Here is a 26311-nt window from a genome sequence, read left to right as displayed (position 1 = left end):
TATATGCACAATTCATGATACTCAAGAGAGAATCAAGTGCAATTATGTGAAGGAAATAATGAAGCGGTTAAACACAGGTACTACTGCCATACTTGGCAAGCCCAACCTTGGTTTTGCACAATAGGCAAAGAACTGAAGGACTCTGGTATCTTTCTCAAATATTCCAGCATGTGTCTTTCCAAACCTAAAGAAGAAGGATGAAACCATCAATACTTTTAATTCAGTTAAGAATTATCAGACTAGTCTGAAAGAAAGGCAACAAAAAGCATCTGTTTGCCATTTGTGTGTGAATTATATTGTGCTCAGTATCAAGTAGAAACATCTGCCATTCCACAGCACATCCACAACCAGGGAGGTTCAAGTCCGATATCTGTTCCTGGCTATATGCCAATATTGTGTACGAGCTGGGTTCAAAATGTCATTTCATTTCCAATCCTTATCGGGAACGGCTCTTAATTTTCTGCCTCATCTTTTTGCCAGGCCTCTTCTGAAAAGAGAGGGAAAAAATATAGAATTCATTAGTCTTATCAGCACAGTCACACATGATCCTCTAGTGATCCAATTGTAGCATGTAATAACCCAGCTGGAACTTACTTTGGCACCCCTTTTTCCCACTTTGCCAGTTCCCTTGTTGTGGACTTTGCTAGCACGGAAGCTGGACACATCATTATAGCTTTCCTTGGTGTTCCATTTGGACCCTTTCTTTCTGCCACCAAAGCCGAATTTCTGATTCTTGTAGCGTCTTTTTGCACTTGGTCTGAAAGAAAAGACAATGTGTCAGTCATGACTAGGTACTTGTTCCTACAAATTCAAAAAATTTAGATACTTTGGCCCATATATGTTCTGTTTTTTCAAAATAGCCAAATATTACACTTTCTGCCAGGCTCCATTTCAGTAAACATTCCTCTTAATCTAGCAAAAAGACTACTCAATCTGTATTCAAGATCATTTTGTAAATGCTAGATGTCAGCACCTGATTTAAATTTTCTCCATATGTACAAGTAGCAACAGAATTAAGTTCTGCTTTATAAGACAGTTCTTGCATGTTGGGAATGCAAGTCTTAAATGTTCATATTTATGATATAATCTGATTTTAGAAATGATGTTCACTCCTTTGTTTCATTCAGTTATTGAGGCTTCTAAAAATACATCATTTAAAAATCTTGAAAAGTCAGTACTGACAATCACTGACAATCCCCCAAATAAAGAATTTGCACCACAGAAATTATAATAACATCTCTTAGTGGATCAACCTTTGATCTTAGTTGTGTGTGCATGCTTTAGATCAAGCTGTCCAGGTATAGACTCTCCTGCTAGTGCCAGGAGTTGGACTAGATGACCTCCAAAATCCCTTCCAACTCTTCTCCTAATTCTCTTCTTATACAAAGGACTCAAATTCAGAACCAAGATGCACTTTAGTCTTACCCCTTCTTCATTGGCTGCCTCTCTGTTCCTTCTTTCTTCTTCTGAGGCTCTGATGATTTATCACCTTCCAGAAATTCCAGCTTGTCCAAGAGACCTTACATGAAAGAAGGAATAAGTGAGAGGCTACAGCCTTATGGCACTCTTAACCCTTGGATCCCAAAGTTCTATAATATTTTATGTATATCGAACCAAATTTAAAGAAAGTCATTCTACAGTTAACATAAAGAAACATTTACTTTTTACAAAGTTCAAAAATACATCAAATCCCCAAATCCCCAAACATCAGGCTTGTTGAATCTACTATGACCTTACTGGATCCCCAAATCTATAAACCAGAAAATGTGTATAACAGTATTTTGAGGTGAGCATCTCTGAATCTGTTACTTTGTTTTCAATTCATAAATTGATTATTCACAAAATAGCCATTCTTCTGTCCTCAAATTTTCTTTATTTCAGCTGTCTATGTGAAAAGGTCAGTTGATAGATGCAGCAATTAAACAATCCTTACAGAGCCACTGAAATCCGTCAGTGGATACAATGCACATTCTACATTCTCTTTTGTAGTGAATCAACAGAATGGAGAAAAGGCAAAAAGAGAAAGTCTGCAAAAAAGCAGAAATCAAAGAAAAACTATGAATAGAAGCAAAAAACATAGCTGACACTTAATGGGGGATCCTTTATCAGCAAACATAGGTCTTGGCTGTTCAGTTGTAGATATAAAACTGTTACAAAAAGGCACACGTTACCAACATATTGTTGGTCCTATATTTCAGCCATAGCAGATTATTTACTGGCATAACAAGCCTTTATTAGGCAGCTGATACCGAGACACATGTTTTCTTGTTATCACAGCTTCTTATTCCTTTTCTAAAATTGAGGAGAGAGAGGTGCGGAAGAAGTGACTCACCCTTCTGATATTTTTTGACTGCATTCAACATTGTGGATTTCTCTTTCTGTCTCTTCTGCAACACGTCAATTTGAACCTATCAACAAGAAATCAAAAATGAGCCTTGCTCTCCCTTGTACCTGAATGTTCCAGTTTTATGGCTACATATGGTTCTCATACAACCTGTGAGGAATCCTGTCAGTTGACTGAAAATCTTAAAAGCAAAAAAGTTTATTCAATTGGTGAATTGAAGGGGTTTTTGTCATCCAATTGCAAGTGTACTCCTTACCTGCTTCCCGTATTTTCTTAGGGCACGGAGTTGTTTGGCCCTTTCAGACTTTTCCATTGCTTCTTTTTTGCTCTTCAGCTTTTCACGAATCTAATGCAAAAAATATGGTATTTTTTATTACAGAAACATTATTAAATATTATGCATTGTCTCAAAATTAATAATCTGATATATTGTGAAAACTGAATTATTTTTTTTACAGATCTCCGTTTCCTATTTTTTTTCAGTACACGTTCACTTGTTTTATTTTAGACATTCACTGGCATAAATAACGCTAACTATAAAATTCTACAACATTTCTATATGAAGCTATTCTGCGTATATAGACAATGGAAAGATAAGTAGAAGATTAAAAATTGTGGAATCAATAAAAGACCAAAAGGTACAAGATTAATTTTAATACTGATACTAAGGAGGATTCAGCATTAAATGGTAACTATATACTTCCATAGAAGTAATAAAATCTAGTAACTTATTCTGTATGTTCTAAAACGGAAATTAGAGAAATAGAAATATGTATCTAATAGTAAATTCCTATTAATGTTCTGTGCTAAAAGAATAAGCAGCAATCTCAAAATAACTAAACAACAATACAGGTCTAGGTCCTATTGATCCCATATCTTTTATCAAGAATGAGTGAAGGAAGAGCACTGCAGGACAGCAAGGTATTAGGCCTTCTATATTATAGGACTTTTAGCTGAATAACTTATCCTACGGTATATAACTTTGACTATCAGTTATATGAAGATTGGGAGGCTTAATGCTACTCTTGTCAATCACGTAAACCTACCACATTAATTCCCATTTCTACATTCCTGTGCAACCTTTGAAACCAGCGTCACCAAAATTCTAGAATAGATGTGACAAGTTTCTCTCCCACAGAGCAGCACTCATTAATAATGACAGCTAGCAGAGGTGTGAAATTGAAGACCTATAAATCTTACTTTTTGCATCTGCTGATCGGATTTTGCCATCTCTGCAAAATAATCATCAGGCCGCCTTGTAGGGATTTTAAACTGATGTAACCGAGGTAATGCTTCCAGAAAAGAGGCTTGGGCTTGATGATAACTGGGGAAATCAGAACCAATATTACTATCTCTAATAAATGGCTAAATATTCCAAAAATTTCAGGATTCGTGACCTGCTATTAAACATACACTTCACCAAAATCAAAAATATCTCATCCAGTTGCCCTTTCGAGCTGAAATCATTACTGCTATGGAGCACTCAAGAGGTAAGCTTTTTAATATGTATTATCAAACAATTGCAGCTATACAAATAGTGTTAATATGCTAATAAGTTGTTACATTTGTGCAGTGGGAAGTAAAAGAACTGATATTAATATCATAGCAACATATAGCTTATACATAGTGCAGTGGACCAGTTAACACACAACATTAAGCTATATTGCCTTTTGTTTCTTATGTGATATAAGAATCCATTCATTATGGATTAGTGCTCTATGTAGACCTGCTTTAGCCCTTCACGTGAACTCACATTGTCATTTATTGTGCATGAGAATGAAAAAAAAGGCTGCATATAAGACTCACAACATAAGATAAACTTCTGCCTCATATACTTACAAGTTCATTTCTCTTTTAAAGTCATCTTCAGGATCAATAGCATTCTTTTCAACTGTGTTCTTAGAAGCCGCACTGGTGACATTTGTTTCAAGGGGAGAGGTAACATCAAGCCTTTCGACCCAGGACAGATTTCTTTGGAATTCAGACAAACACCGTTTCAATCCATCCTAGGAAGATCATATTAATTCTATATAACCTTAATGCTTAGACATTTCTCCTTATCAGTTAATGTGTTACCCAAACTACCATCCAGAATGGCTGCAGCTGATACTCAAGATTTTGCATTAAAACACTAATTTCTCACAAAAAGGCAGATTCCAGCTACATGCCCCTCAGACAAAACATGCAACATTTAAACATTCTATCCAAATGAATGTCAGGTATTCTGGGTTTAAGATCTTCCTAACGAAGACCTACATAAGCAACTTAGTGCTTTGTTACACAGACTGCATAAACCCAAGCTGCTCCATAAGTCACTCTTCTTATTATTGTATGTTCATAATATATCAGTCCAAAAATACTAACTTTATAAATGGAGTGCTTTACTTGCCAACATTTCTAATATATTTTTTTCAAAAACTAAGGAACTGAAGCTTGTAACCAATCGACACCTAATTTAAAACGTTGGATCCAGTTAGCTGTCAGATATATAGATCAAACCTTTGAGTACAAAAATGGCCCGCCGCTGCGCTGCAAGGCGCAAAAACAGCCACCACAGAAACGGGGCGCTGTGCCATGCAAGAATGGGCAGGGCTAGTATCACGCGGGCACTAGCCTCGCCCCATCTGCGGCACGCACATGCTCGCGGCCACGTGCGCGCACATGTGTAAAATGCTTCCCCCTCCCTTTCCGTCCAGTCTGAAAGGTTGGTGACCTCTGTATTAAAAGGCTGTTTAAAAATGCAAGGTAAATGTTGAGTTGTTAAAAAAAAAAAAAAAGTTCAAACAACTGATATCACAGTACTTACCACATTATTAAGGGCTTTTGGTCGTCCCTCCAACACAATATTTAAGCCTGGTTTCAATGAACCTTTAGCTAATGCTTCCTGAAGCTATATTGAAAAAGATAATATTCATGTTAACACATTACGAAATTAATACATACAAATATAAAATAACTGATCTCACTGATAACAGAAGTGAGCATGTGACATCAAAGCAGATAAATGAGCACACACGGGAAAAGAATCATCTCTTCAGTGATTTCCAAGCTACAGCATTTATCCTAATGCCACATGAGCACTTCTGGTTCAGTTTAGATGCTGCTATGTATCGCACTGTGCAATTCTTAGTGTGGCACATAATACTGTCATTAATCCAGTTAGTATGTAATCCTAAAGTCACTGTACTTTCAGGCACAGCCCGTTAGCCTATTTGGGATAACAGATTGTTTTAATTATTACTAAGATAATACAGCCTCATCAAGAGACAACAATTGGTCAACCTTGTCTGGCCTCAGACCCTAAAAAGGGTAAGATCGCAGGGAGACAATCAAGGAATTCTATGGTTGCAAGTACATTTCTAAAGAAAGACATTGGCAAACTACTTCTATACCCCTTCATGGTTGAGTTTATGTAGTCATAAAGTGTTAAATTCCAATCAAGGATATCGTTATCTTAATACAATATAGCAAGTCATAATGATACAAAAATGGAAACATGTGCATAGTTACATCACAACACAATTACCACCCTTATTTATTTATTTATTTATTTTTAAACTTATATGCCGCCCTTCTCCCCCATGGGACTCAGGGCGGCTCACAGCATATTAAAAAACAATACAAAACGTTTCCCTATAAAAGCCAATTAAAAACCAAATATTTGTAGCTGTGTCTTATTTAAAATCATTAAAAATTGTCCCTATTTAAAAATTCACCCTAGGTCAGTCCCGCTTGCTGAAAAAGCCATGTCTTGAGGGCGCGGCGGAAGGTTAAGAGATCCGGAATCATCCGGATCTCAGGGGGTAGTTCGTTCCAGAGGGTGGGGGCACCCACAGAGAAGGCCCTCCCCCTGGGGGTCGCCAGCCGACATTGCTTGGCCGACGGCACCNCCCGCTCTGTGGGAGCGTACCGGTCTGTGGGAGGGAATCTGTGGCAGAAGGCGGTCTCGGAGGTATCCAGGTCCTATGCCATGGAGCGCTTTGAAGGTGGTAACTAACACCTTAAAGCGTACCCGGAAGGCCACTGGCAGCCAGTGCAGCTCGCGCAGCAGCGGCGTTACATGGGAGCGACGCGTCGCTCCCAACACCGGGAGCTTGCACACCAATGTCTAAGTGTCAATTATCTCCCTTACAGATATCTCTACCTTTATAATATAAACACTTTGACTATTTGAAACACCTTGTATAATTAAATAGTATTATTTTACTATTTAAATAAGTGCATATCTTTGATTACAAGGCAGCTACATGTAATCTAAAGGAGCTATAAATCTTAAGATCATTGAAATTTTGTATAACTGTCCTAGCCAAATTAAAACAGAATAACAGAGTTGGAAGGGACATTGGAGGTTTTCTAGTCCAACCCCCTGCTCAGGCAGGAAATCCTATACCATTTCAGGCAAACAGTTGTCCAATATCTTCTTTAAAACCTCCAAAGCACTGCTCCAAAACAGCAGTACTCCATATCAGTCTATGCATTTATCAATTCACATAAGATCATTTCAAATTCAGCTTAAATGTTAGTTTCATGCCTATAGTTTATATACTACTAGAACATTGGGGTATTTCTCAGGTGCCAAACATACCTCTTGATCTGCTACAACAGATTCTTCAGAATCAGAGGATAATGATAATTCTTGCTCCACAGCTATGGGTGGCATCTTAGACTGTTTTTTGAGATGTTTGGATTTTGCCTCCAAAAGCTATATAAACATCAAGAGAATAATCAGACAACATACTGCAAATTCAAGACTATGGAACAAATTCAGAATTGGGCTACTAACTTTATCCTTTCCTCAGCAAGGCACATACAATGTTAATCTTCTATTAAATTAAGAGCTATTATGCATCAATGTTTAAAACTAATTTATACATGAAAAACAACATGAATGTCAATTTAACCTGGAAAATCTTTTTGTAATACAATTCTGGACATGGCCGGTTACCACATTTTGACACCTGGACTCTTTTTAAAATAAGGATTCTACACTCTTTAACTATAATTATGCCTTATAAAACAGATCTCTCGGCTAATCTAAAACCCGATTTAATAGTTAAAAATAAGTTTTGAAAAGTACTAAAGTGTTTAACTATCATGACTTTGCTTTATATTTGTTTTAATCCTCCCCCTCCTGGAATAATTACTTTATCTTAAATGCAAAGATATTCCATATAATACCGGTATTTTGTAATTTCCATCTTTTTTGCTTTTAAAATAAACAAAATATAAAACATGATCAGCTACAGCCTATTGAATGTCCAATTACCCCCCTCTCCAATTATTAATTTTGCATTAAACCGAATCTAAAATTCCTTCTATCTTTCCGTTCCTCGGAAAACACCCCACAAACTATCTGCTTAAGAAATTCGGCGCGGTCCCCATTTTAGATTAGCTACGATCAGTGGTTTTATGTCTGTGAGCTTTAGATATTTCTTTTTAAATTTCGAAATGCGTGCTACTCACTTTTATCAACCTGTCCCCGGTTAATTAAACTTAACCCGGAAGCCCCTTCCGCCGTCCACCTTCACCACGAGGAATTGTACAACGGGACTTCCGGTTTCCGTGGCTGGTTTTATCCGGTTCCGGTTCCGCTTCGCCAACTTGTTAGCCTTGTCCTGGGGACGCTGTCTCCATGGCAACGCCTTCCCTTTCCTCTCGTACTCAGCGCGGCGGCGCATCTTCGGACTCTTTAGCGAGCAGGGCTGAGGGCACGACTGGGGCTCTGAGGGAAAATTCTGGGCAGTTGGTAGCAATTTTTGAAAACGGATCGGAGAGGCCAGCGAACAGAAGGAGCTAGGCCGCCGAGAGGAGCCCCATCTCAGGGGCTGTGAAGGGAAAGACCCGGGAAACGCGGGAGCCACTCAGTTCCGCCCAATAAATCCTCTCCCGTTTGTGCCTCCTATTTCTAACAACAGCTTCCTGAATTCAATCGCGATGTCGGTGATTGTGGCTCAGGCTCTCCACATCTTTGGGTTCCAGTCCCGAGTAGCAAATAATATTTGTTTTTTTGATGAGCAGATAATAGTGTACCCCGCGGGAAATAGCTGTGTGAAATACCACATAGAGCAGAAATGGCAGAAGTTCATCCCAGGTAAATTAGCCTTCCCTCTTTCTCTCTATCTAATTTCGGATCCCCTTACAAGAAGGGGAAAGTGAGATCCTCTCTACACCCTTAAAACTGTTTCCCTTGACTATAATACCCCTACAAAGAGATATAATGGTTCTTATATATTGTTGGTTGTTCTCTCTTCACTGGCAGGATTTAAATACAGGTAGTCCTCGATTTACAACAGTTCATTTAGTGACCGTCCGAAGTTACTACGGCACTGAAAAATGTGACTTATGACCACTTTTCACAGTTACAACCTTTGATACATCCCTATGATCATGTTATCAAAAAATTCAGATGCTTGGCAACTGGTTCGTATTTATGACCGTTGCAGTGTCCTGGGGTCATGTGATCATCTTTTGCGAATTTCTGACAAGCAAAGTCAACGGGGAAGCCAGATTCACTTAGCAACCGGGTTACTAACTTATCAATAGCAGTGATTCACTTAATAACTGTGGCAAGAAAGGTCATAAAATGGGGCAAAACTCACTTAACAAATGTCTTAACAGAAATTTTGGGCTCAATTGTCATAAGTCGAGGATTATCTGTATGTATAAACTCATAAACTAGCGAATTTAAAACTATGTACGGTATTAAGTCCAAAGTTATTTGGTCTGAGAGGAAGTGACTGACCTAAAGTCACCCAGTGAGCTTCCATGGATGAGAATAGATTACAACCTGGGACTCCAACATCCTAATTCAACACATTAATCATTCTGGCTCTCATAAGTAGCACATTGAGATAAGAACATTTTTGGGGGAAGAAAGCTATTTTACATTATTCATTCTTTCCAAATGTGAGATACAAAGTTTGTTTTCACTACTCTGTTCTTTTATCATCAGTGCTGATAAACAAAATACAATAGTCTCTTTGTCTTTTACAATATACTTTCCAGGTTAAATAAAATATAAGCACTATGAACTTCCAGTTTACTTTTTACTGTTTACTAGGCTTTGGCTTTTCTTTAATGTACTCAGGATTGGATGCTTTTGCTTCTGTTTAGCTTCTGTTTATTGTCACATATGAATAATTGTTTATTGCAAATAGTTACATTATTAAACCTTATATTTAAATTAACATAGTTCAATACTGTAAAACTAGCCACAGCTGTTAGATCTGTACAGAATATGATTATAGTAGTTTAAAACCTATGTGAATTATTGTGAATATGCCAAGAAGGACAGGAGAAATTGTTTGAGGCTAAGCTAATTCAATTCACTTGAGTAATGTGAATTGCAAGGCATTAGAGTTAAATCTAAATGAAGCAGCGACTTTCATTATCACAATTAAACATAAGCCAGTGAAGAATTCTGTAGACAATTTTCTCTCTATCTCTATTACAATGCAGAACTAGCATTTAAGAATTTTATGGATTTCTCAGATTACTTAATTGCATTATTACTTAGGGATATATTAAAGTGTTCATTAGATTAGAAAATCAAGTAATTTATGTGGATAATCATAATATTATAATTTGGTGCCATTTTGTCCCTAACCAAAATTTAACATTACTATATTAAGCTTACAGGATTTTTGTATTTTGTGTGTGTACTATGTAGGCTCAGAAAAAAGTCAAGGGATGCTTGCATTAGCAATAAGTCCCAATCGACGCTATCTGGCCATTTCAGAGACACTTCAAGATAAACCGGCTATCACAATTTACGAGCTGTCATCCGTTCCATGCAAGAAGCGGAAGATTCTGAATACCTTTGATTTTGCTGTGCAGGAATTTATCAGCCTGGCTTTTTCTCCCGATTCCAAATATTTAGTGGCACAGGCAGGACCTCCTGAATCACATCTTGCCTATTGGATGTGGGAGAAACAAAGAACAATGGCAATTATTAGAGTTGATATTCAGAATAATCCTCTTTATCAAGTAAGTTGAAGATAAGTGATATCTTGGGGACAATTAAGTGTCAGTAATTATGTTGTCATTCTGGATACAGTATTGAAAAAAGCTGTAACTGAATAGATAGCTTCAGTGTGCAATTCCAGTTAACCATATTCTGTATTTTTCTTGATGTATCCACAAATTGTAGAAATTTCAATAGTTTGCAGATTGGCAACACTTGGGACAGTGTTGTTCTGCTGTTGTTGTCAATTTAACCAGATGATCTCTAAGATGTCTTCCAGCCCTTACATGATATAGGTAATTCTGTGACTAAGAGTGCTCACAGTTAAAGTGAGATTTTTATTTAAGTTTATGAACACAGAATTATGTAGCTATAAAGGAGCATAGGATAAATATCACTTATTCTAAATTCCCAATATACCAGTCTATTATTTTTAATTAATATAGTTTGTTCATTCTGTGATGATAATGTTCCCAAATCTTTGTAGTCCAGTATTTTTATGTTCTCATCTTTTTGTCATTTTTTTTAACTTGTCACTTTATTTCTTCTTGCTCCAAAGCAAGCTCTGCTACTATTATCAACTATATAAGGGGATAAAATCTCTAAATATAGCAAAGAAAAAAGTATCTATATGTGTTGGGTTTTTTTATCTCCCGCAAGATGCTATTGGACTCAGAGAAAAATAATTATTTTTAATATCTTTATTATAATATTTAATTGAAAGCCATTGTTTTTATTAAAATAATTAATAAAAATATTTTAATGCATTCATTATACTTAAGTAGTGGGTAATCAATTTTCTTCATTTTTGAACAGCTGTACAACTCTCTCCTGTAACTTGAGGAGGGTAGTGCAAAATGTTAATGATGTAGAACTGTATTAAGTTATATGTAGAACAACCACTACCATTTTGCTTTTAACTAAATGGGGAACAATAATGTCTAAATATTTGAAAGACATCCTTTTCAAGAGTGTGTAAAGGTTCTTAGGCTAAAGAAAAAATATACTATGCTGAACAAAAAGAAAAAAGTCTGATGACATTAAGTCATAATTAATTTGCATGAATGATATGAAGCCTTTGCCAAACTACTTCTCAGGGATAATGCCATATCATTTATGGATGTGATCTTATTACACAGGGACTTAGCACCAATTAATAGCAACCTGAGGTTCAGTGCAGGGAACTGGCTTCCAGACTAGGAACTGGCCTAGAACTGGAGATTTGCATAAGATTGCTTCTCTTGTAACAGCAGGCAGCCAAACATTTCCTTATATTGTTCAAAATTTTTAAATTCTAAATAATTGGTTTTTCTTCTGTATTTTAGGGAACAATTGGCTTTCATGATAAGTCTATACTATTTATACCATATTCATTTTTCTTTAGCTTGTTTATGGGTTTTTATGTTTTATGTTTAGTTATGTTTACACAAAAAGCTGCCATGAATCAATCTGGATTTAGGGTTAGGGTTAGGGTTAGAGTGGAAACTGGATGATGCCTTAATAATTAAAAGGAATATTTTATGTCTTAATATATCTTAATAATTAAGAGGGATAGGGATATTTAGACCAAAAAAATGACGTGAATAATTTTTCTATATTGGATTTACAAAGGAGGCTTGTTAAAGTTTTGAAGAATCTTATGAGAAGGTACAAAAAAAATTTGTTTTTATGACATTTGAACGGACTAGAGATTAAGATTGTCAGAAGCAAAAGGCAGGAATATAACGTTGACTTATTTGATAAGGTTAAAATAGATATGTTGTTATTGATGGTAACCCTGAATGAATGTTTGCTGATCAGGACTGACAGAATGAGGCTTTAAGAATTTATTTGATAGGATATGGGAAGAAGAGATCATTTGTTTATTTTAAGAGAAGGTATTACTAAAATTATTTACACTTGTGATGGAGATGATAAGTCGTGTGTGTGTGTATGTATGTGTGTGTGTCTGTACTTTTTCTTTGCTACATTTTTAATTTTCTTTTTCTCTTTTCCCCTTTTTCTTTTCTGCACTTCTACTTTTTTACTTTTTTACCTTTTTCAGTTTATATTTTTTATTGTTATAAATAAATACATTTGATAACAAATGTTAATGACATTACTATTAAAAAAAGGATCCATTACCAAGGCAAAAGGGGCTGAAACATTTTTAGGTCCAGAACAATGAGTTAACATTCATAAGTGATTTAAGTAGATATTTTCCTAACTCAGTGACATATAAGAAGAAGAAAGGGGCACCAAACAATTACATTTGCAAGATTCTGTTAACATAGTCAATCCCAATAAAAATAAGTTTAATCTTCCTATGGACTTCTTGATCTGGTCTGGCTAGTAAGGTTAACATATGCATATATATATATACACTATATATAATAGAATTTTGTTGCCCTTGATTTTAATCAATTAAATCAATTAGTTGAATTGCACATACAATAATAATTCTCCAATGATCTTGTATGTGTGTTTCTTTTCAGGTGAGCTTCAATCCTCAGGATAATACTCAAGCCTGTGTCATAGGAAATGGTATTTTCAAGCTATACAAATATACAGAAGGAATTTTAAAGCAGACCAATTTCTTACGGGGAGAGCCCCAAAATTACTTGTCCCATGCCTGGCTGTCTGAAGAAAAAGTGATTGTGGGCACTGATACAGGCAAACTCTATTTATTTGATTCTGGTGATTTACGGTGGGAGACAAGTATTGAGCGGAAACAGCCAACCACTGACATGTTGAATGAAGAACCAGTTCAAGAATCAGAAAGGTGAGATTTCTGCACTGTTTAATCAAAGATCAAAAATCAGCATGATTCAACAATTGGACTATATCTCCAGTTTCTGATAAAGCTATATTATGATTATTATTATACAATGACCTTGATCAAGCTATTTTCTATGAGTATTTTAAAGATATCATTAAATGTTTACTCCCAGGAAACATTCTTACTTTGGAAGAGAAGTACCTACTTTAAATATACTAAATTCCAATCTTGGGTTTGTAAAATGTGTTTATTCAGAAAATAAGCCACGCTTAAAATCCTAGAAATGTATACAACACAGCAACTTTAAAATCACAAATTGGAAAGGCAACTATCTTAAAATAAAGGATCACAATATTTTTTTTAATACACTGCACAACAAATATTTGACACTCTTAATAATTGCTGCTCTTTCTCATTTACTTTTCAAGCCTCATTGAATTTCCTGTTACTACTTCCCCTGAGTACTCTACTGAGGTAGTTTCTGAAACTGAAGGGCAGCAGCAAGCATCTCTGCCCCGAGTCTCTGCTATTGCTGCATATTCCAAGGGATTTGCTTGTTCTGCTGGTCCGGGTATTGTTTTACTGTTTGAGAAGTCAGATGAGAAGGATGGTTACCGAGAAAGTCGAGAGATTCGGGTACGTAAAAGTTATGAAGGGTATAATCCTTCATTTTGCTACTGTAAAGCACTATTTCCCAAGCCAGAATGTAGCAACTAGTAAAACTGATGCTTGGAAAGAGAGACTGAAAGGGATGCTGCCAAGCCAAACAAAAGGTATACTATAGTGTTTGATCGTGACAAAGTTATTATGTAATCCTCTCACCTACTTCTGGTCCAACATATATGATTTGTCATATGACAGTGATGGCGAACCTTTTAGAGACCGAGTGCCCAAACTGCAACCCAAAACCCACTTATGCATCATTGGGTGCCGGGTGGGTGTGGCCCATTAGGTGGGTGTGGCCCATTGGGTGGGTGTGGCTGCGGTGGTAACAGCAGACTGAGTGGGACTAAAAAGTTCAATCAATCAATTCCAACTTTGCAAGATCTTTTTTTTTCCCACGAGAAGTTGAAATTGACTGATTGATTGAACCTTTTTTTTTTGTACACGGCGGCGGAGGCCTAAAGCGAAAAGGTTTTATAAAACCCAGCTGAAGGCCTAGGACTGGAGCAACGGTGCGCGTGCCCACAGAGAGGGCTCCGAGTGCCGCCTCTGGCACCCGTGCCATAGGTTCACCACCACTGTCATAGGACCAAACTCAAGAGAAAACTGTTCTGCTTACTTGTAGCACAAACGAATCATCCCATACAGACCAATATTCAAGCTTAAATATGATGGTACATTGGTTAGAATGCAGTACTACAGGCAAACTCTGCCTACAGTCTAGAATTCAGTCTGGATGGAACTCAAGGTTGACTCAGCCTTCCATCCTTCTGAGGTTGGTAAAATGAGGAGCCAGATTGTTGGGGGGCAATATGCTGCCTGAAGAATGCTGAAAAGCATTGGGGAGCAGTATATAAGTGTAAGTGCTATTGCTATTTAAGATTACTATTTTGCTGCAGAATTGCTGCACGCATATATTTAAGGGAACAAAGTCTAACATGGTTGCTTTATTTTATAGATTCCACAAGATCCATGCAGCAGTGATCCACACCAATCAGATAAACAAGAAGTTATGTGTATTGCCTTCAGTCCTGCAGAAGAGACACTTCTCATTAGCACAAATAAAAATCAGGTGTATTACCTTTCCATGTCATCAGCTGAATTAACTAAAGTAAGTTATCTCAGAGTCTCTCTCTGAGGGAGATAGGCGGTTTAGAAATATAAGTATAAATAAATAATGTTCACTCCAAACAATAAAAGGAGGTACTTACACAGGCAACATTTAAAAATGTATTTCTGCAATGTAAAAAACACTCTTAATAGGTGTGCATCAGACACATCCTCATAGTTGAGTTATAATATTATTCACCACACTTTCAGTCAGCAGACAATTTGCTATCCCCACTAAAGGTCCCTATCCTGTTACAGGTATTGTACCAACAAATATAATTACAGTGTTCTGGGCACATTAAGGAAGCCTCCACAGATTTCCTTCCCATCCCACTAGTCTTACTAGTTTGCAGAAACCAATCACTCCTTAATATGGAATGCATAGGGCAAGAGGCAAGTTTTGAAAAATGTCTAGACACTGCTTTTAAAGAAGATCAGAAATTCAAGTAATTGGCAGTATAAGAATAAAAATAGCTCTTTACAATCCAGAAATTGGGGCATATTGTTTTGATCATACACCTGCATTTTATTTCTGAATTCAGCTTAAATTGCTAGTTCTTGTCTTTAAAGTCCTAAACATTTTGAGCTGGAGTTACCCACTCTTAATAGACTCCAGTTTAAGATTGACAGCTTTTCAATATAAGAACAGATTGGCAGGTATCCATGACTTTTCCAATAGGAGAGTTATTACAAAATATATTTTCTGCTTGAACATGTATTAGGATTCCTTTTAAAACTGTACTTGGATATTTGTTGAAAATCTTTTTCTTTTCATTTTGAGTAATTTTATCTGTTTAAAACATGCAGCTATTTGAGAAGTGGCTGTTTCTAGCTAAACTACTTGAGGGTAAATTATGTAGATACAGGTACAATATAAATATGTAAAGTTTCCTTCGAGTCAACCTGGTGATTTTATGGACATGCCCTTGCAGTTTTCTTGGCAAAAGGGTAGAAATGGCTTGGCATTTGGATTTTTTTTTTTGAAGGATGTTTACTTCCTTCATAGCACAAATCCTGGTATTTCCCAGAGGTGTCCCACCAAGATTTGATTCTGGACTTAGTAAGTGAGTCCAGATAGGTTTAGCTATCTGCTGAAGCACATTGCTATAATCTCTTTATTTTCTCCTTTTTGTTGATAATTAAAAGCTAAGGTCATTGCACATTTTGTTCTGGTAGATCTGGTGTATAATTAATCCTTTTATTGTCCCATTGAGAATAATTGATAGATTTAGTGTTAGATTATCATACAAGTATTTGTTCGATAACACATATGATCTGTCATAAGGGAGAGACGGCTCACTTTGAATACCTGAACTTCCCAATACACTCTTCTGTTGTTACTGGCTTGGATACCTGCATTCGCAAACCACTTGTTGCTACATGTTCGCTGGACAAATCTGTCCGTATCTGGAATTATGAAACAAAGTAAGGAGGCATGATTTCTTGGTTACTACACATGTCATTTGATTATCTAAGTGAGCAATATAATAGAACAAATGAAAATTGCATGTACTTGCTAGGATTGGACAGCCATTTTTTAGAATAGAATTCTGAAGTGTGATTGGACACACAAGGAATTTGTCTCCGATGCATAAGCTCTCAGTGTACAGTAAAACAACAAAGTGATAGGTCATAGGTAATAAATCCTAGTTACAATCATTAATCATAAGATACGAACAACAAGTAATAAATCGTAAGATACCAATAGGAGAAGGCAGTAGGAAAGATTAGAAGATGAGAAATGAGAAGATGAGAAAAATGAGAAAGATTGATCTGGAATAGAACAGATAGTCCTCAACTTATGACCACAATTGAGTCCAAAATTTATGTAGCTACGTGAGACATTTGTTAAGTGAGTTTTGATGCATTTTATGACCTTTCTTGCGACAGTTGTTAAGTGAATCGGACTTGCCCATTGACTTCGCTTGTAAGAAGGTTGCAAAAGGTGATCACATGATCTTGAGACACTACAACTGTCATAAATATAAGTCAGTTGCCAAGCATCTGAATTTTGATCACGTGACCATGGGGATGCTGCAATGATCATGTGAAAAATGGTCATACGTCACTTTTTTAATGCTGTTGTAACTTTGGACAGTCACTAAACAAACTGTTGTAAGTCAAGAACTACCTGTATAGGGTCTCCTGCTTGAGCAGGGGGTTGGACTAGAACACCTCCAAGGTCTCTTCCAGCCCTATGATTGTGTAGTTCTGAAAACATGATCCCATTACAATAATGTGGTTGTGGTAGAAATGGGTCATTGGCACTATGTTTAATTTTATGATGATAGCTTAGGAAAGGATTATTATCTGTATAATGGTTTTAAATCTGGGCAAAAATCCATATAGTATTTTGAGCTGTTCAAATTAGAAAAAAATACAAATAACTTTTGTTATTTGTCAGATAAAACAAATAGAATGTTATAAAAATATCCAAACTATTGTGTAAAATATTGGGTTAGCTTGATTCCTAATTTTTTGCTCATGGAAAGAATTTGTTCAAAGAGCTGACCATTCCCACTTAATGTTTCATAATATCTATGTTATATTGCATATTATTCTGAAAATGTTCTTAAGTCTTCTGACACAGCACAAGATAACAAAAGGGTCAGTTAAAATCTCACACCCTAGGTCAGGGGTAGGCAACTTTGACTCTTTTATGACTCGTGGACTTCTGGGAGTTGAAGTCCACGAGTCATAAAAGAGCCAAGGTTGCCTACCTCTGACCTTGGTTATACCTAGATTAGAGGGTGAAAGCATTCCTTGTTTGTACAAAGTCATAATCTGATACATTTCACTATCCTCTGTTCCTTCTTTATTTTGAATGTAATTCTTCTCTTGGAAGTTAAGAAAATGCTAGACTGCTAAAAACTGATTATGTCCACTTCATTACAAAAATGAGCATAAATAAATCTTACCTAAGTTTTATAATGAATACAGTCAGAAGGTGCCACATATCTAAATAAGTAGCCTTCTTAAAACCCTTAACAAGTAAAGTCCTCAAATAAATATGAAATTAAGTATACATCTCCTACATTATATTGTAATATATCATCAGAGGCCATAGCAGAATGGGGGATATAAGGTAACGATGCCTCCTGTCAAGCCTATCAATGCATGGTAATTTAACAATTAGATGGAATCTATTGTTAAATTACTGTATATCACTTTTGTCAATTAATTCAAATATAAATGTAAAATCAAATGTAAATGGAAAAAACTGAGCTGGTTTCAGGGATAGAGCTTTAATCTTTCTCTAAACAGCATGAAACCCTCAGATATACTGAATTGCTTCTTTCATGGTGATATTATTTTTGCTACCTTGTTTACATGTACTGGATTGGCTAGTTTAGTCTTTGACCCTGTGGCCCTTCTTTTTGGTTTCCCAGTATTTCATCATAAAGTATGGCCAAGAATAGCACCATCTGTAGGGTTTTTTTTTAACTGTGTTGTACATTAATTGCCATGGCTGATCCTGCTACAGCACACTCGACCTATATAAAGAGTACCAAGAAGAGGCCTATGCACTTGCTTTTCATCCCGGTGGTCTGTATGTTTTGGTTGGTTTTGCTGACAAACTTCGACTGATGAATTTACTTATTGATGACATCCGAACCTTTAAGGACTTCACTGTACGAGGATGCCGAGAGGTAAGGATTTAGGGAAAGGTACTGATATAGAAACGTGTGTGGAAAATATGCAAAAGCAGGATCATGGAGAAAAGTTCATAAGCAGATTGAAATGAGGCCAACTTGTTAAACAGCAATGTCTACTGTATAGTTTGTATTTGCAAGCTACTGTACTTGTCTGCGTTCAGGGAATACACCTTTCTAAAATACAAAACATTCAGGGAAAATAGTTAAAATATCCCTGATGTCCAATTTCCTGTTGTTATTATGATTTTAGTTCTAGTGTGCTAGATGATAGACTACTTACTAATTAGTCATTTTGGAGCAGGTGCTGGCTCATGTGACAACTTGGACAGACAATATTTTGTTTCTTTGTATCCCCCCCCCTTTTTTTTTTTTTTACAAATAACATAAGGTGGCAAACATATCCAACATTCCTTCCTTCTCCTATTTTCCCCATAATGACAACCCTGTAAAGTGGCTTGGTCTAAGAGAAAGTGACTGGCCCAAAGTCATTCAGCTGGCTTTCATGACTAAGGTGGGACGTAAACGCATAGTCTCCCACTTTCTAGCCTAGTGCCTTAACTACTAGATCAAATTGCCTCTCATCATACTTGAATAATTATAGGAAAATATTTTGGTGACAAAAGAATAAGTTAGTCCTGGAATTCAGATACTCAGAGCACACAAATTATTGGTTTATTGCATACACTATGCTTAAGCATGCCTTTCTTTATACATCAATAATAGACCGTAGTAACTGGATTCACCCGTCTGCAGTTGTATAACAGTAGTTTTACAAGCCATGATACTTCATGCACTATGTTAACCCAATACAAGCAATTTATAGTATGGATCAATGTGAAATGTAAACCCAGTCAATATCTTCTGACAAGAAGAAAGGCTTTTTTATTTGAAAAAGTGCTCAGAATCATAGCCAAATCCTTAGTGAGAGAGTAAGCATTGATTTAATTAGGGTTTGCCATGGTATAGCTAATTAAGGATAATGTATATTAAGCATGGAAAGCCTTGCTGCTTCTACTAATTTGAATAGGGTCCTGAACTCAAAAGTTCTATTTTGAAAGCACTTGTGGGATGCTAAATTATATTGAATACTAGCTGTACCCGGCCACGCGTTGCTGTGGCTCAGTCTGGTTAAATGAAAAAGAAAGAAAAGAGAAAGCGCACATTCCTAATATGTTTAATTTCACAATGCTTGTAAAAGAAAAAAATAAACTATACTCACGAAATGAACGCTATGGTAAACGACACAGCTCAATTCCAATGCAATGTCACACGAAATAATTAAATCAAAATGAAAATAAATCAAAATCTATGAAAATTCAATTTAACAATGCAATCGGAAACATTGAAATGGAATCGTAAAATTGGAAATTTGGAAATCGCAAATGGATCGTAAATCGGAAACATTGAAATGGAATCGTAAAATCGTAGCGTGTGTTGCTTTTACGTCCAACAGATGGCACTGTTTTTCAAAAAAAGCATGTTTTTTACCTGTCACAGGTGTGACATCTATATAATAGTAGGTATATAAAAACACGTGCGTATTCGAATGCAACGTTGTGTCAAAATTTCAAAGCAATCGGTGAAGAACTTTCGGAGATTTAAGATTTTGAACAAACGAACATTTACATTTTTATTTATATGGATTTAATGTGTCAAAAAGTTAATTTATAGATCATTTCTTTGACAGGTTTTATAAGAACTCTGAATACATTTTTTTGATGTTCCTAGACACAATTTAGCCTTTTGAACAAAATTTCTTGTTGTGAAACACTGAAAGAATAGCTCCATCTGGCAATCAAAGGGGTACAGGATTACTGGATGTTGCTTTCTGCATAATATATATTGTGTATATATTACTGATTCTCATAGTCTCCTGCTTCTTTCTTCAGTGTGCCTTCAGTACAGGTGGCCATCTGTTTGCAGCAGTTAATGGAAATGTGATTCACATTTACTCTGCCATAAGTTTTGACAATGTCATAAATTTGAAAGGACACAATGGTAAGGTCAGTGATTAGATCTATAAGATAGGTAAAATGTAAGTTAAATGCACACACAAAGAGGAACCTATCTCCAAGTGGGAAGTGAAGAGTATGAACTTCCATAAATCTTTTCCCTTTATAATCAGGGAGGAGGGAAAGAGACTCTTCCAGTTGATCAATAACAGCTAATGTATTTCCTTTAAAGCAGGGGTAGTCAACCTTGACTCTTTTATGACTCGTGGACTTCAACTCCCAGAATTCCTGAGCCAGCTGTGCTGGCTCAGGAATTCTGGAAGTTGAAGTCCATGAGTCATAAAAGAGCCAAGGTTGACTACCCCTGTTTTAAACTATTTGGGCTGGCTCCTCCTTCCACTGGAATGTGTAAGTTTCTTTCCATGTTCCTCCTGGGCTTGATCCTTCAGTTCTCCTTCTGTTTCAGACAAGAACCCTGCAGGAGGAGGAATACTGTATACAGGATAAATTTAGATGTGAACATTGCGAAAAATATTATCAGACCAAACCAAATAACATAATTAGAAATGCATGTAACTGTCAAATTAAACATGGATCGTGAAGATTTCACTGAGAACAGTGCTTTGTCATCATAAATAATTATTTATACAATAATTGTGAAGCCTAGAGCTCCCTAACACTAGATTTGGATTACAGCAGAAGTGCCCTATGCAAGGCACAATGTGACCTTCCAACATTTTCAGTGGTAACCTCTCTGAGCCCTCCAAAATGTGATTTCATGTTGTAATGCTCAGCGTGACAGAAGGGAATGACTGAAAAGTAATATTAGCTGCTTAATTGTAAATACATTTAAATGGAAATCAAACTAAGCAAGGCTTTTGTTTGGATTCCTATAGCACTTTTTATAGTGCAACCGTGGCTTTTCACCTAAAGACAGATCATCTTTATCCTGACCTGCTGTGTTCCCGTCAGACTTTCTCATAAGCTACATGAGCCTAGCCTAAAAACAGAATGAACAGTGACATAAATAAATGGGAATAATATAAAGCAGAAGCTCGGATGTTGTGCATTCCCATCCTCTTACCTTTCCTTTTCTCCATGCCATCCCAGGTGCGGTCAGTTGTGTGGAGCATGGATGATTATAAACTGGTATCCTGTGGCACAGATGGAGCAGTATATGAATGGAATCTCCAGAATGGCAAAAGAGAATCAGAATGCGTGCTGAAGTCTTGCAGCTACAGTGGAGTAGCAATAACACCTGATGCAAAAGTCATCTTCGCTGTTGGTTCTGATCATTCTATCAAGGAGATTTGTGATTCTTCGGTGAGCCATTGCGTACATACATACATACATACATACATACATACATACACTGCATGCATAGATTGTGGAGAATAGTGAAATCGTATCTTGTTGAAGTTAGGGTCATCCCTGAAATAACCTCATATACATAACTTTCTGTAGTTGAGACTATTCAGTGGTGCTAGTTTTCATAACTGGCAATCCAGTTATTTAAATCATTTTCTGGTACCATGGATTCTTCCTCCTAAAAATCTATACTGGAGGTAGCGCAGCCTTTTCACACAGATGGGGGTGGGAGGGGTGGGAACGAAAGCAGATATGAAACTTTCACTGTGGTGGATATGGTTGGGGTAAAGTGAATCCTGTTCTGAATAAATCTTTGTGAATTACTGCATATAGAAACATCTACAAATTACAATCAACACAAGTTGTAAGTCTTAGAAGGAATGTTATGTATGTTTCAGATACTGAGAGAAGTGCCCTCTTTTGACGTTACCTACACTTGCATTGTGATAGCTCATAATGGGCGGATGGTATTCACTGGAACCTCTGCTGGGACCATCCGGTCCATGAAATATCCATTACCTGTGCACAAGGAATTCAATGAGTATCAGGCTCATGCTGGTTCAGTCACCAAGGTAAAGTCTCTGCATTACCTTGACTGCCTGAGCTTTTCTGGAATTTTTCTTTTTTTCTTTTTCCACCTTAGGTAACAGAAGGTAGCTTTCATATGGTTGGGCCTATACTTAAATTTGTTTGCTTTCCCAAGAATTCCAAGAGCTTGTTTTGTATTGGGTTTTCTTCTGCATTGGGGGTTTTAAGGGAGGTTCTGAAAGATCTTAAATCTTCTTAGAAGGACCCACAGCTAATAAAATCAGCTGGGGTGCTCTAGGAGTGGAGCTGGGGTACATCTCTGTATCATATCAATACATTTAACAGTATTACACCACAGGCTTCTGTAGTAATGAAGAGGGGAGTGTGAATATGAATCATCAATCTGCAATTGGCATTATTACTACTCTCCACACTGATCTCATTTATCTGGAGAATGCAAGGAAGAAACTTCAGTATTTTAGCAGACTGCATTAACAGGTTTAAGCATCTGTATGTGCATTATAAATATCATGAACCTGTTTGTTTGTTTGTAAAATTGATGCATTGGTTTGATTGGATCTGATTTGTATTCCACTTTTCTGCTTGTCATGAGAAGTGATAGAAATTAGAGTGACAGACGGCCAAGACAGTGGGCGAGGTGAAGCTGGCTAGAGTGAGGGGAAAAAATCCTAATTAATTTGAAATGCATTTTAAGAAAGGGAAGACGTTTGTGCTGGGCATATTGAGCAATGAGAGGAAATGTCGGTGTAATGAATATTGCTTGATAGTAAAGGAAGAGCCTAAGTGTAGATGGCTTTTATTTTTAGAAAGTGCAATAAAATTTTGATAAAGAGTAGGAAAAAGCTAGTTTTATTCTGTGAGAATAAATACCTGTCCTGTGCTTTCTTCATTATCACACTATTGCCATTGCATTTATACGGCAGTTCATGTCCACATTATGCATCTAGACCAGGGGTAGTCAACCTTGGCTCTTTTATGACTCATGGACTTCAACTCCTAGAATTCCTGAGCCAGCTGTGCTGGCTCAGGAATTCTGGGAGTTGAAGTCCACGAGTCATAAAAGAACCAAGGTTGACTACCCCTGATCTAGACTAACAGGATTTTTTCCTGGGGATTTGGAAATGATGATAGCATTAGAACACTGTGTGAATCCAGATGTCAGTGATCACAATGATAATAATGTGGTGTTATTATTTCTGAGAAAGTCAAGATTAAACATGAATGATACAGTCTTACTTATTAAGGCCATATTGAATGTGATAGAATATACCTTTTAAAATAGAATGTACACACGGCACCGCAGACCTCCAGACTGAGTCAGCAGCAGTTATTTCTGGTGAATATAAATTTTTAAAAACAGACTTAGCTGACAGTAAGTTGCTTAAGCTTTCTTTATATCCAGAGCTCATGAATTTCATTATATAAAAGATGCACAAGATTCTAGAAGTGCAAGGAGACATTCAGTGATTAATCCTGTTTTATGTACTTATTTGCAATGGAAAAGTCATTCAGAAGTAAGAAAATAAGAAGGTAGAAAACCACCATTCATATCATTTTTCATAGCAGCCCTTATGAATCCAGCAGGGACATCTTTATTATCACTATTGTCTGCTTTTCCTTTTAATCACTGACTTTTTAACAGTGCTGTCTCTCACAGTTCAGGATGCTTCTTTTTTAACTTCTACAGATATCCATAACATCTGATGATCAGTTTTTGTTAACATCTGCAGAAGATGGATGTATAATTATCTGGAAAGTATATGACAAAGAAGGACGGGGATTGAAAAGGGAGAGAGAAGTACCATATTCTGATGAAGTGTTGATTACTAGAACAGACATGGAAGAGAAGGTCAGTATAACTGCAAGGTATTGATTTAAGAATCATTATTATATGTATTTCCCAATGGAAATGTTTAGATCATCATAAATCATAAATCAACAAATGTTAGTCAATAAGCAGCACTCTGAACCATAGCAGAGATATAGTAGAAGTTAAAATGGAGTCTATCGTGTAAGATTTAGGCACTGATGACCTAAAGCTTAGCTCCTCGGCCATACTGCTCCATGTTTTTAGGAAATGCTTTAGGTATTAGAGAAAACACAGGTTTATTTTTGCCTATATATGTGCAATTGCAAAAAACATATGCTATCTTGATTCATGGTTTTTCAGGAATCCATAAAAAACTGTATGTATATATGTAACTAGATCATATTCATACTAACCTGGAAACACGTATAGCAAATTTCAATAGGACCTCTAAAGATTGCACTATTAATCCATATATTAACAGCAAGTTGCAAAACTCCATAGCAACAGGATAGTAATGTGATAACGATGAGCCATCAAGTTGGTGTCAGCTCTTAATGACCACATAGATTTTCTACAGGAGGCTCTGTCCCCAATTTGGTCTTTCATATCTACAAACAGTGCAGCCAACACCATTATAATTGAGTCCATCCACATTGCTGCTTGTCATTTTTTTCTTCTCTTTCTTTCCATCTTTCCCAGTACTGTATTATAGACTTCTCCAAAAGTTAGTTCTTTGCATGTGCCCACACTAGGATAATCTGAGCCTGATCATCTGTGCCTCAAGGGAGAATTCTGGGTTGATTGCTTTGATGGTATTTTCAAGTGTTTTTTTCCAACCCCAGAATTCAAAAGTGTCAATCCTGTTTCTAGCCTACTTTTCAAAGTCTGATTTCCATTGAGTGTCACAGGAAAAATCACTGCCTACATTTTAACCTTTGTAAACAAATGTCTTTTTCAAAGCCTTCAAGGATACTCTACCATGCTAGTTTGTGACCTATTTCTGAATTGCTATTTCCTTTACCATTTAGGATAATAATATAGGATCACATTATTAATATAGGAAACCAGTTATATTTATGATAGATAATATGCACAATCATTACTTTAATGTCCATGTATATATTTAAATAGTTACACATTGATTTTTTATTACTAACAGTTTTACAATTTCCTATCCTACAGAGTCAGGTCATGCTAGAGCTGAAAACACGGGTAGAAGAACTAAAGATGGAAAATGAATATCAGCTTCGACTCAAGGACATGAATTATAATGAAAAAATAAAGGAATTAACTGAGAAATTCATCCAGGAAATGGAATCATTGAAAACTAAAAACCAGGTGTGGCTCAAATATCAATTGCATATCTCTCTGTATTGTTGCATTACTCTGTTTCCAATCATACAATCAGTTAAATAAATTAAAAGTTGTCAATAGATTTCAGATGCAAATGTTATCTGTCTATATTTCAGGTTCTGCAAACAGAAAAAGAAAAACAGGAAATACAACACCAGGAGCAACTATCAGAATTAATAGAGAAACAATCAAGAGAGGTGCAAGATTTAGGTTAGGAGAATCTGATATAACTGAGTGAAAGTTTCCAGTCTTTATAACAAAAGATAACAATTTTATGTCTAGGTAACACAGGCACATCTTTTCGGTTTAAACTCTGTCCTGTCAAACAAGTAATTGGAGTTGATTTTATTTTTCATTTATTTTTATAACTTTCTTGGTTTCTCTAATAATGAAGGGGATCCCTGCACATGGCATAATAAGCTGACAGATTTTTCAAGAATATTTTCAAAGCATCTGTTCCTGAAAATTACTCACATTTAAAGTTTTGTTTTGTCCTTCTTCCCTGCCCTGATTGTTAACGTTTATGCAGTTTCTGTAATAACCATTTAGCTTGAAGAACCTAGACCAGTGATGGCGAACCTTTTAGAGACTGAATGCCCAAACTGGAACTCAAAAGCTACTTATGCATCGTCGAGTGCCGGGTGGGCGTGGCCAATTGGGTGGGTGTGGCTGTGGTGGTAACGGCAGACTGGGTGGGACTAAAAAGTTCAATCAATCAATTCCAACTTTGTAAGATCTTTTTTTTCCCGCGAGAAGTTGAAATTGACTGATTGAACCTTTTTTTTT

General features: G+C 36.4%; 2 protein-coding genes across 2 annotated transcripts in view; one reads left to right on the top strand and one right to left on the bottom strand.

Annotated features, from left to right (window-relative positions):
• Nucleotides 1-201: 201 nt before the first annotated feature.
• Nucleotides 202-7883, bottom strand: EBNA1BP2 (EBNA1 binding protein 2). The gene is made up of 10 exons (XM_015811376.1): nucleotides 7807-7883; nucleotides 6929-7045; nucleotides 5150-5233; nucleotides 4183-4349; nucleotides 3544-3667; nucleotides 2601-2690; nucleotides 2333-2408; nucleotides 1426-1519; nucleotides 595-757; nucleotides 202-487 (listed from the first exon to the last, which is right to left on the bottom strand). The coding sequence occupies exons 2-10, from the start codon at nucleotides 7001-7003 to the stop codon at nucleotides 437-439; spliced, it is 924 nt and encodes a 307-aa protein (XP_015666862.1). The 5' UTR covers nucleotides 7004-7045; nucleotides 7807-7883; the 3' UTR covers nucleotides 202-436.
• Nucleotides 7884-8105: 222 nt separating this feature from the next.
• CFAP57 (cilia and flagella associated protein 57) overlaps nucleotides 8106-26311 on the top strand; it is a 28098-nt gene continuing 9892 nt past the window's right edge. The window contains exons 1-13 of the mRNA XM_015811375.1: nucleotides 8106-8434; nucleotides 10013-10329; nucleotides 12781-13067; nucleotides 13493-13700; nucleotides 14686-14838; nucleotides 16123-16262; nucleotides 18322-18487; nucleotides 20383-20496; nucleotides 21556-21768; nucleotides 22212-22385; nucleotides 24050-24211; nucleotides 25355-25510; nucleotides 25642-25735. Of these exons, the coding sequence (XP_015666861.1) occupies nucleotides 8278-8434; nucleotides 10013-10329; nucleotides 12781-13067; nucleotides 13493-13700; nucleotides 14686-14838; nucleotides 16123-16262; nucleotides 18322-18487; nucleotides 20383-20496; nucleotides 21556-21768; nucleotides 22212-22385; nucleotides 24050-24211; nucleotides 25355-25510; nucleotides 25642-25735 (2341 nt within the window). The 5' untranslated portion in view covers nucleotides 8106-8277. The remainder of the gene's footprint in view (nucleotides 8435-10012; nucleotides 10330-12780; nucleotides 13068-13492; nucleotides 13701-14685; nucleotides 14839-16122; nucleotides 16263-18321; nucleotides 18488-20382; nucleotides 20497-21555; nucleotides 21769-22211; nucleotides 22386-24049; nucleotides 24212-25354; nucleotides 25511-25641; nucleotides 25736-26311) is intronic.

Source organism: Protobothrops mucrosquamatus, unplaced genomic scaffold (assembly GCF_001527695.2).
Source record: "Protobothrops mucrosquamatus isolate PMUCROS unplaced genomic scaffold, P.Mucros_1.0 scaffold39, whole genome shotgun sequence".
Taxonomy (NCBI): domain Eukaryota; kingdom Metazoa; phylum Chordata; class Lepidosauria; order Squamata; family Viperidae; genus Protobothrops; species Protobothrops mucrosquamatus.
This window is presented reverse-complemented; position numbering and strand designations above follow the sequence as displayed.